The sequence below is a fragment of the Chiloscyllium punctatum genome, chromosome 39 (assembly GCF_047496795.1).
Source record: "Chiloscyllium punctatum isolate Juve2018m chromosome 39, sChiPun1.3, whole genome shotgun sequence".
Taxonomy (NCBI): domain Eukaryota; kingdom Metazoa; phylum Chordata; class Chondrichthyes; order Orectolobiformes; family Hemiscylliidae; genus Chiloscyllium; species Chiloscyllium punctatum.
This window is the reverse complement of record NC_092777.1, coordinates 47171769-47183883: the sequence shown is the minus strand read 5'-3', so window position 1 is coordinate 47183883 and position 12115 is coordinate 47171769. Positions and strand designations below refer to the sequence as shown.

General features: G+C 34.9%; 1 protein-coding gene across 1 annotated transcript in view; it reads right to left on the bottom strand.

Annotated features, from left to right (window-relative positions):
• Positions 1–2571: 2571 nt before the first annotated feature.
• Positions 2572–12115, bottom strand: part of LOC140464021 (guanine nucleotide-binding protein subunit alpha-13) — a 58846-nt gene continuing 49302 nt past the window's right edge. The window contains exon 3 of the mRNA XM_072558625.1: positions 2572–11465. Within this exon, the coding sequence (XP_072414726.1) occupies positions 10893–11465 (573 nt within the window). The 3' untranslated portion in view covers positions 2572–10892. The remainder of the gene's footprint in view (positions 11466–12115) is intronic.

Genomic DNA, 12115 nt, shown 5'->3' with positions numbered 1-12115 from the left:
GGCCATTCAGCTCATTGAGCTGATAGGGAAAGTTAGCAAGCTGTTCACTCAGTTGACATCAGTACAGACTGAAACAAAAACAAATTGTTGGCAAAGCTCAGAAGGCCTGGGAGTATCTGTGGAGAGAAATCAGAGATAACATTTTGATTCAACTGAGCCTTCCTCAGAAACCTTTTGTTTTCAGTTCACAGAAATCCTGGCTGAAGTTTGGTGCGTGAAATGGTTTCTCCCAGAGAAGTGGGCTAGTTCATAAAAGTTAGGAAATAGGTTACCTCAGTATAAAGTTCAGTTTTAAATTTCCAGGCCAGAAGTTACAGTCACAAGAGTTATACAGTACGGAAACAGACCCTTTGATCTAATTCATCTATGCCAACCAGATATCCTAAACTGATCTAGACCCATTTGCCAGCATTTGGCCCATAGTGCTCTAAACCATTCCTATTCATGTACCCATCCAGATTCCTGTTAAATGCTGTAATTGTATCAGCCTCCACTGCTTTTTGTGGCAGCTCATTCCATACATTCACCACGCATGGAAAAAGTTGGCCCCCAGGTCCCTTTAAAATCTTTCCCCTCCCACCTTAAAACTATGCCCTCTAGTTTTGGACTCCCCTACGCTGAGAAAAAGACCTTGGCTATTCACCCTATCCATGACCCTCAATTTTATAAACCCCAGCCTCTGCCCTCCAGGTTAAAAAGCCCCAGTCTATTGAGCCTCTCCCTACAGCTCAAACGCTCCACATCCTGATGGCACCCTTGTAAATCTTCTTTGAACCCTCAACTTTCACATCTTTCCTGAAGTAGGGAGACCAGAATTGAATGCTGTATTCTAAAATTAGCCTAACCAATATCCTGTATATCTGCAACATTACATCCGAACTCCTATACTCAATGCACTTTCCTTTATTGGTAAGTGTGCCACATGCCTTCTTCACCACCTTGTCTACCTGTGACTCCACTTTCAAAGAACTATGCGCCTGTACTCCTAGGTTTCTCTGACAACACTTCTAGGGCCTTACCATTAAATGTAAAAGTCCTGCCCTGCCATACTTTTCCAAAATGCAACACCTCACATTAATCTAAATTAAACTGCATCTGCCACCCTTTGGCTCATTGGTTTGGTTTGCTTAGAATCCCAAAGAGATTATTCAAATTTAAAGTTTCAGCTCAATTGTGTGACAACATAACAAAGACACTATCAAACTCTCAAGGCTAAGAATTGAAAACAGTTAAGTCAAACTTATAGACATAATACAGAAGGGAGTTCTCTCTGAAGGTTGGGTATTTAAAAGGGAAGCTGTTGGGATAGAAAGGATTTGTATTTTTACTTTTCAAAATCTTTAAAATTATATTTTCCTTTCTTTTGCATAATATACTTTTTGGTATTAAAAGCAGAGCTGCAGCATTGAGTGCTTATATTTCTGTGAAAGACCGCTTGTTAAATAAAAAAAATCTTAAGCCAGGTTTTTGTTTGGGATCTGAATTGAGCAATAATAATATCAGAGGAATCCTAACACTACTGAATAAGTTTAACCTGGACTGTATGACTGTTTGTAACTTACTGCCAGATTCAGAAATTCAACATAATTTGGCTACATTTTTAAATGATGCCCAGCCTGATTACATCTCAAATTACAAGGAGTTTTGTTTATAAATTCATTCACCAAATGTACACACCACTGGCATTGCCAAGTGCCCAACCTTACTGCCTTTGAGGTGGTGGTAAGCCACTTGAAGCACTGCAGTCAGTGTGAAAACTCCCAATGCTGTTAGGAAAAGAGTTCCTGAAATGTTAAGGTGGTGACAAAGAAGGAATTGAAATACAGAATGTAGAATTTGATGGGAAATCATCAGAGAAAATCAAAGATTGATCACAGAGTTCCAAAACATTCTCTACATCTGTCTTTCTACATAGTGGATGTTGCAGCCTTCGAGAGATCATATAAAAGGTTGGTAGATTACTGAATTGCATCTTGTAGATGATAAAACACCACAGTCATGTCTGAATTGATGGTGGAGTGAGTGAATGTTTAAGATGTTGGATTGGGAAGCAATGAAGAACGCTTCAGCCAGGATAGTGTCAAGCATTGTAGAATATTCCATCACTCTTATTTGCATCTTGTAGAAAATTAAAAGGTTTTGGTGAGTCAGGCATCAAAAGTCACCGGTGAAAAATTTCTGCCTGTTACCCACTTTTGATGTCACTGGAATGTTGTCACTAGAGATGCCAAAATATTAATGGAAGGAATCTAATGATGGCAAAGCTGTTGGATGTCAAGTAGTGTCCCGGATGCATAGGTTAACAAAGGGCCTTAACACTTAATTATCCATGACTCTTTGCTACCAATCAACAAAAACTTCCTATTCACGTCAAAGGAAAAGCTCAGTCAGAATTAGAGCTAATGATCTCAGTTTGAACTCAACATGGTTTCCACTGATAATAATACTCAACCAATACATGAAGGACCTCCCTTTTCTCCATGTTGACATTTACATCCAATACAACTTACATAGATTTATGCTGTGAAAAGCATCCAACATTCACCCATACAAAGTTACAAAAGACGATCATAAGTTGTAAATGTGTTTAATACACGTCAGTAAATTTATACAAGGCATTATTGGCTGCAAAGACAAACTTTCTGCATTGTATGTACAGAGCAATATACAAATACAGTATAATGGGAAGAGCATCACTATTAGTAACTAAAGCATTAAACCAAAACAAGAAGTTACTTTCAGCTTTCCAATCTGAATAATTTACTGCCATTTCTGAACAAAAGAAAATATACAACAAAGTAAAGGCAAATGATGTAAAGGATTCAGTCCAATTCCCCAAATCCATGAAGATATTAATAAGTAACCACAATTTTCCTACACAATTATACTATTTTAAGTGAATAGTTAAAATTATACTTTTAGCTAAAGCACTATTTAACCAGTTTTGCTGCTTTGAAACCATGACTGTTGAATTAATGTGTTCTGACAGCTGATTTTCCACAAATGCAACGCTATTGCTCAAAATATTTTCAAGTAATGCCACTGAAATTAAGGGATAGACAAGGATTTAACAAGGTTAATGGAATACATTGTACGTAGCTGTAAAGAAATGTGCATGCGTTTAAAAATTTAATCAATTTTAATTTAAAATTTATTTTAAATTTTATACACAAGCAATATGACCATGTCGGCACACATCAAAATATACAGAAAGCCCATGAATTCTTCTTGCAGTATCTTTCTGTCAAGATGCACCACGGCTGATAGACCAATCGTAATATCAAGTGAAAAATATCATGTAAATCACTTGATCTTACACATCTTGTTTCATGATAAATCAAATTAACTCATACCAAATTTTAATTGAATACTGCATTAGTGATGATTCAGAGATACTAATGGAAGACAGTACGAATTAAAAAGAATGCAAAATATTTTTAAAATTGGGGAAAGTTGCCAAACATGGGAATGAAGAACTGAAACAGAAATACCTGTAGCCAAATAAGTGTTTTTTTAAAGAGCTAAACTAAAAAAAAGTCAAAACTTTGATTATCTCATCATTTTGTCAACATAGATGTCTGTTTCTTTCCTGGCTATTTCAAATGTTACCATCTTAAAAATATTTAGAATCAAGTAGTTTTTGATCTATGAAGGGGCACAACATTATTTTGGGGGATTTGGCAATATACAAGCAATTTAAGACTGGAGGAACCTCCCTTTTCAAGTCCTGAATAAAGGCACCATTTGATGGAACACCAAATCAGATATTCAAGGTCCTAGGTTTCATTCCTACTTTGTGTCAATGTATTTGATCTCAGTTGGGAAATATTATAATTGGGTTAAAAGAAACAAAGAATAAAATTTCCAAAAAATTCACAATTGATGAATGTATAACTTTTGCTGAAAATTGCACACCAGGTAATGACAGGAATGGGTATTAGCTGCGTGATGAGGTCATGGTTGGTGAGCCTATTCAAATTAACAAATGAAAATGGCTACTAAGCAAAAATGAGGCATCCAGCATTTACATCACAAAACAAAATATGATTCTAGAAACTTGAAATAAAATACAAACACTTGAAACATCAAGTCAGGCAGCACACACAGACAGCAAAAGTTTCAGCTTGATGACAACTTCTCAGAAGTTTCAAACAAAAGATTACTGACCTTAAAATATTAACTGTTCCTGTTTTCAAATGAGCTGTTTGACCTGCTGGGTATTTCTAGTATCTATGTTTTAATTTAAAAGAAACATAACCAGCTTGTGTCTGTCAGGGAGTTGGGGTTGGTGAATGGAGAAGCAAAGACAGGGGGTAAACACTAAGCCCTTTAAGTATTAAGATCTTGTTTTGCAATTTTCTCAATTTTTAAAAATCTTCTGACCAAGCTCAGTGCAGAAAAAGACAGGAATGCTAATTAAATAGATTAAGATTTTCCTGATCATCTTCAATTAATTTTTGCATGAATTTTACAAACTAAGTGATCACAACTCTGGAATCACATCTGCAGAAGACGTCTAATTTGGCCATGATGCATCCACAGAACAGCCTGCAACACATGTATGCTTACACATGATTATAAAGGCCTGGTACTGGAAGGCTATTGGCATCCACAAAATAGTACCTCAGCAAAAGTCAGAACTTTCAAGAGAAATATCTATAGAGAAAAGTGAAACAAAATCCTGCAGACCAACAGAATATCATCCCACTGAATTAAAAACAAGTAAAAAATTGAGCAGTGCACAAGTTTCAGTAACTTCATAGCTCAGATTTATACATTAACCTGCAAACCAACATTTATAAGCATATTCATATGCTGTCACTTGTATATCAGAATTCCACTCCAAAGAAACATTATAATGTATGAACTCATACAATAGATTTGTTATGTCAGGGTATGGTAAACAGATATTTATAGCTCAATGTTCTGTTGTACTTCATATACACTGAAGGGAAAATAATTTTTGTGACATTTAGTTTGTAGATACACCTGCTCTTACAATGCACAAAAGGATTCTGTATGCAAAGTTAGCTACCGATATCATTTTCCATTCAGGTGTTGTGATTTATGAAATAAAACTTTAAGTCGTCAGTTTGTTTTGTCCTTGCCAAGGTGCAACATTTCTATGTTAATATTTGTATTATTATAGCCCAAACGACCTAATACAGCATCTCTATACATGAAGTAAAATCTATGATATAGTCCTTGACAAAGTAAGTTTAAAATATAATTGTAACCTAACTATATTACAGTAGTTATGAGTTGCAGATACCACAATGTGTTCACTGTTTCACTCAACAAATTTTCACTGATAGAACCCGTGCAGTATAAATACAACACTGCTAAAGCTGGTACTGAGGTGTTTCATTACTAACTGATAGACACCAATTTGTGTACACACAACTTCCCAAATATTACTGATACATAAGAGGTCCATCTGCTATTGCCAGCATATGAAAATGGAAACAGTACTTTTGCAATACTTTGGAAGATATTGGCACGGCACCACTAAAGATAGAAAATACAAAGTTTGATTTTAAATAATGCAAAAAGAAAAAGGCATTACATCATATAGCAAGCAACTGTTCTTGTTAGTTGAACCCAGTCCTGGTACATAGTACAAAAACAAAATACTGCAGATTCTGACAATCAGAAATAAAAGCAGAAAATGCTGGAAATACTTGGCAGGCAGACATATGGAACTTAAGGGAACTGACCTGCAACACTAGCTCGGTTTCTTGCTCCACAAATAATCTGACCTACCAAATATTTCCAGTATTTTGGGTTTTTTTGTGGAAATAGTAACAACCTTTTGAAAATAATTCTAATCATGATTAGATTTTAGGTTTAAGATTGCTGTGGTTTATAGAAATAACATATTGGTATATTAAAATGAAAAAATTGTTTTCTAACCTCTTAGGTTTACTGAAAAGTGCATTTCATTCAATATTTCATGCAAACACAATTGGGACCTATAAAAATAAGCCAAATAAGAAAGAACACTCCCTAAAGTTCTTTTGAATTCTTTAAAATGACAGTGAAGCAAGTCTACATAGAAATGTGGAAATTAGGCTCAGGCAAGATAAACGTAAATTTGGCAAAACAATTAACAACATTCACTTGTTTACCATCAGTACCTGATCAGAAACAGAACAGACAGATGACTCAGAACAAGAAATCAAATGGAAAAGCATGGGCATAAAGAAAGTATTGCTAGAATAGTAAAGAAAATGACACAAGGAGGTGACAAATGAGAGATGAGTAAAAGAATAGAAACAGAATTGAAATAGAAAGGGAAAGAATATACCAGAGTATGATGAAACTGAAAAAAAAACACCTGTCAACTGACTAAAGAGAAATGGTTTGACTAGATTATGAGGGCAAGATACATGAAAGACAACGATGGTAAAATATTATTTGAGTGGGTTATGTAGGAAGAAATAAGGTCAGGATGTACACAAGTCAATTTATGATCCAAATTAATGGGGTTTAGAGACAAATAAAGTACCAAACATTGTGACAAAGGGAAAGAATGTTTGGAAATTGATGAGTACAACAAAAGTTCCAGACAGTGAATTAATAACAGAACATACAAAAGCCATTGGATAAACAGAAATATAAGGTGTTAACAAAAATCTTTGATCAAACATGCCAAAAGATACATTCCAAATGACTTGAGACACTTAAATTAGCCAATAAAACTGAAGCAATGGAGCACAATCACTTTACAGCACAATCACTTTAGAGCTATAAACTTAATGACTCATCAAATTAAAGTGATCTTGAAAGTCATAAAATAAATAAGTAATAACAATTCAAAGGGAACCTATAGAAAATGCTTGAAATATTTAAAGGGCTCAAAAGGATTGTTGTGACCAGAGGAGACTCTGAAATCTTTTCAAAGTACAGCAAATTAAACATCAAAAATTCGAAATACTCTTATTTTCAAACAAGTTAAACTCGGCTACAGTTTCATAAGAATGTGGAACTAAACATCTATTCTGCAAAGTGAGGATGCAGGAATGAATTCAGAGGCTTCATTGAAGAAAATGGTGGACTTGTGAGAAAAACAATAGACAATAGAAAATGTAAATTGGTATGCAAGGGGTGACTGGTTTTAATCCTCAATTTCTGGCAGACTACCTGCGGAACAAACAAGCAAACAGAATATGTTGGATGTGAAACTCAAAATTCCACCAGGAAGATTTTCCACTTCTGTATTAAATTAGATGTCATTAGTTGAAGCACTTGCAGGTTTGCAAACAGAAAAATAGGGAAATTTGAGTGTCATGATTCCATTCAACACATTAAGCAATTGCTAACTGGCACCAGCTACTGCTACCACATTGGCTTTACTAGAACCAGTTGTTGCAATTTGGATCATATTACAAAAATGAAGGAGCACAGTGGGTTTTTTTGACTGAAACTGAACTGCCAACTAAGTTATTTGTGCAGAGTTGGACGAATCTTTTTGTAATTCTCACATGGTTTAGCATGGCAGCACGAGACAGTAATGCAGTGAAATGAACTGCACATGATAACTACTACACTGGCCTTTAGGAGATAAAGCTTAGTTTCGTATACAAATTATTAATTCTACTTAGAAGGAAAATCTTTTACAAACTTGTGACTACAAGTTCATCTTCAAACATTTTGCAACCCAAAGAACAGAAAAATATTGAAGGACATTAAGTATCTCTCTGTACAATGTCTCTCAAAATGAACAAATGATACTTGCTTACTGAGGACAGTAAATATTTTGACAGTCAAATTATTGTTGCTGGCCTCAACAATGGGTAGCACCAGCATAACAAGTTGTTTTTCCACAGTGTTCAGAATCCTGAGTAGGTAATCTTAATGGAAGATGCTACAATTGAACATGACATCCCACAAAAAGGTAGGGAAACATCATGAAAGATACAAATGGATTGGATCCCAACCCTTCAGTACCTCAATGTAAACTTGGAACACTGGTGTAAGCGTACATGAGGATGTGAGAAGAATATCTAGCTCAGGTACTAAGGCATTGCACTGTGTACTTTTTTCTTCAGGTTCACAAACAAAAAAGTGGTCACTGGGAGTAAATATCAGAGAAACTGGCCCAATATGAGCCTTCAAAAAGGTGAAATGAAAAGGAAAGTAGATTATGAAAGAACATACATAACACTAGATTCTTCAGAAAAGCTACAGCAAATTCAGTATTTTAATACTTATTATCTGTTCAATTTAAGGATTAATGCATTTGGTTAATGGCACAAATGTGGCTATTTTATGAGGCCTTAAGACCAGACAGATAAAACACTATAGTCTCCTTCCATACATTTGCAATAATTAATGGAAAATTAAGGCTCTTGCATTCTTGTCAACCAGGTTCAAGTCCAATTTGCACAAGATGTGTGTCCAAATAGGTTGATTAAAAATTATTTGAAGTTACTGCATAGTAGGCACAGTAAGTTTTAGCACAATATCATAAAATGCAGTTTGATGACCGTGGTACAGTTACTCCAGTCTCAACCACCTAATACTTCACAGTACATTGCATTAAGGTCTATGGAGTGTGCCGCAAAAAAATACTTCAAAATAGAAATAAAGCAACATTCCCTCCAGGATCTAGACATTCTAAAATATTCTCTTCACTGTAAACCGTCACTTAGAGCATTAATTGGAATATATTGCTTTTTTAATGAACAAATTGTTTAACAAAATTTTGTAAATATTGAGCTACTTCTATCTTGATCGAGGCTTGGAAGCAGTTGCAAAGTTCAAGAAGACCAAGAATAAATTGTCTTCAGTTTGTGTATATTTTTTTGTTAACAGACAAATTAATTCCAAAGGATTCTTCCCTCCACCCCCCAACAAAAAAAAGGGAATATTTTAGGAAGTTAAGTTAGGGTCTGACATCCAGCAAATCAACAAGTTTTCTCTTTGCTTCTCATCATACAGCTTGACAACTAAAATGATTCAGCTCGCTCCAAATTCTGATGCAAAAAACACAACTGCTGCTCATGTTGGATATCTGAATTAAAAATAAACTTTCTGGAAATACTCAGCAGTTATTGTGGCGAAAAAAATAGTTATATATTTTGGTTTACAGTAATGACTTTTCATTACAAAGGCTATCAATTTAAAATGTTGACTGCAGATATTGCCTGACTTGCTGTGTAGTTCCATGAATTTCCTGTTTTAACTTCACATTCTGAAGTTCTATTTAACTCAGTTATGGCTAGTCTTCACAATGACACAATCTGGGTGGATCTGACTTCAGAGATCTGTACCTGCCACAGTGACATGAATCAAATATTATTCATTATGAAGTCTGTAAAAATACCAATATTAAATATGGCATAAAGAACATTGTAACAAAATTTGTAAATTTATAAAATTATTCAAAGGTTTTTAAGCAATTCATCACTACATATGCATGGCAACTATTAATACTAACTTGTAAAAAGTAGTATTCAAAAAAAGAGAATGTTTTTGCATTTTGGCAAGTGTGAAAGATTTAATAAGGCTTCTGTTAGTAATTACTGACCAACAGAAAAGAGGTTTGCAGATAAATTAGTGAATTCTAAGCTCTAAATTCAAATAGGACAAATTAAAAAAGTTCAACTGTTTAAAAACTGGTTTATCCATGATTTACACTGCAAAATAATGTATTTTGAAGTTACAACTGTTTATAAAGTGAAAACCAATTTTCTATATCTCATTTTCAAAAAAAATCAATCATAAATTGCATCACAAATTTAGGAATCATGTCATTAATATTTTAAATAAACAGCAGGATTATTTCAGCCATAGAGTAATATCAAATGCTTCAATACCAAGAAAAATTCTTCAACTATAAATTGCATTGAAAAAAAACTCCTGGATTCAATTATAAAATAGCCCTCATTCCTCAATATTAGTTTAGTGGTGCTTGTGCTGAAGCTGCAAATCATGCTTTAATAGACATCTAAATGAAGTCAAAATTTTTCATTAAGTGGCCAACGAACACAATATTTAGTAAGCTTATAGTCGTACTGTATAACAATTCAGAGTATTGGTTTACTCAGATTTGACAGGTGATAAGGTATTTGTACCTGTGCCATTCAATCAAAAGTGTATTTTACACTCGGCCCAGACTCCAAAATAATTGAAGCAATTCTGTAAAATTTGGCATTTCTGTACAATTTTGACAAAATATATGTAAACATCGCAAATGTTACATAAATACCGTATGAGTTTTGCAAAACCTCCATTTGGGAGTGGTTTCAAATACTAAATCCAATATTCACAACCCTAACTTAGGCAAATTGTGACTGCTTCACATTTCTATAGGTTACAAATGCACCATTCTTTGATGCACTTATCAATAATCGGCCGAATAGCAAAATTTTAAACATTTTTGAGAAGTCATGAAAACCATTTGAATGCAACAACAGCAAATTTCACTCCCAAATGGATTCTTCATGAACAAAACGTCATTAACCTGCTTCTGTAACACACACAATTTTTTTTTTGGAATAAATAATCACTTTGCTTTGTAACAGCCCTTTTGTTTGGGGGTCAGGGAGAAAGAGAAAGAGGCAGAGAGCAGATATTAACAAGACAATTTCCACATTCAACACCACAGCTTTGCACTATCTGGCAATGTTTCACATATCTTCATTTTTGAAGAAACAAAATCATAAACCTTGTCAGGTTGTCTAAGAGTACACTTGATTAGAATACCCTCAGCAACACTCAACTGGGACAAAAGCAATTGAAAGATCAGGTCTGAAAAATAAATTTGGCATTCTTCAGTTGAGCAGTTTACAGCAGCTGCCATAAGTTTTTGAAGCAACTGTAACCTTAATCACTCTGGTGTAAGCTGCTGTCAGTGCCAGACACTAGAAGTGACAAGTAATTGGATGTCACTGGAGCATGAGCTGCTTAAGGTTATCGTGGAGGATAGTGTCCTTGACATCACGGAAGACAAGACGAATGTTTTCGGTATTAATGGCGGTGGTGAAGTGATGGTAGAGTGGTTTGTGCTGCTGATCTCGACGTTTGTCACGAAAGCACTGCACCAGGAACTGCTGGACATCGGAGAGCTCATGGGGGTTTCCTTCATATTGAGGAAAGTAGTCCTTGATGCTAACAGTTTTGACCTTCTCCTCCAACAAGTCCGTCTTGTTAAGGAAAAGAATTATGGAGACATTGCTAAAGACCCTGTTGTTGACTATTGTTTCAAAGATGTTTAGGGACTCACTCAGGCGATTAGTCTGCCGGTCCTCCATAAGCACCTGGTCAAACTCACTTGAAGACACCAAGAACAGAATGGACGTCACCCCATCAAAGCATTCAAACCAACGCCTTCGTTCTGACCTTTGTCCTCCCACATCTACCATCTTGAAGGGCACATTTTTTATTTCAAAGTCGTATTCATGTATTCCCTTTGTAGGTCTTCGTGCTAGTAGAATGTCCTGTTGTGTTGGAAGATATTCCTAAAGAAGAAATCAGAACTGATTAATACTGAGTCCACATGATTCAGTTTTAAACAGAAACTAATAACTACATCAATGCACTGAATATCTCAAGATAACAAACATTAAAAATTCCAATGTACATCTTAGAGTGATAAATTGAGTACTATATTTTATGGCATACTATTGTCCCTGTTCAGTGAATGTAGCTCACATGAATGCATAAAACAGATAAGGTTTTTGGAAAAACTAGGAATCTTCAGGCATCTCATACCTTCAGCTGACGAACCAGGTTTTTGTTAAAAGCAGCTACACTAGTTTTATTTTTTTTTTTAAAAAGAACTGATTGTAACAGAATATTTCTGTACAAAGAACCACAGACAATCCATGGTTGACCATGCCATCCTTCTAATTAACTTTGATCAACAAACCTTGTACTCTGAGAAAGATGACAGCAAGGTGAAGAAGTGTACAAATGCATTCATGCACTCAGGGAGTAGTAGTACACTGGCAACACTAGCCTCACAGTATCAAACCTAACAGTTCATAACAGTTACTTTAAAAGCAGTTAAGAACCATTATATTATTTTGGGGAAAAGAGAAGCAATAGGTAAAATCTTTACTTGTATTACTTTTACTTGGAATCACGCTTGTAAAAATTCATGCAGGAA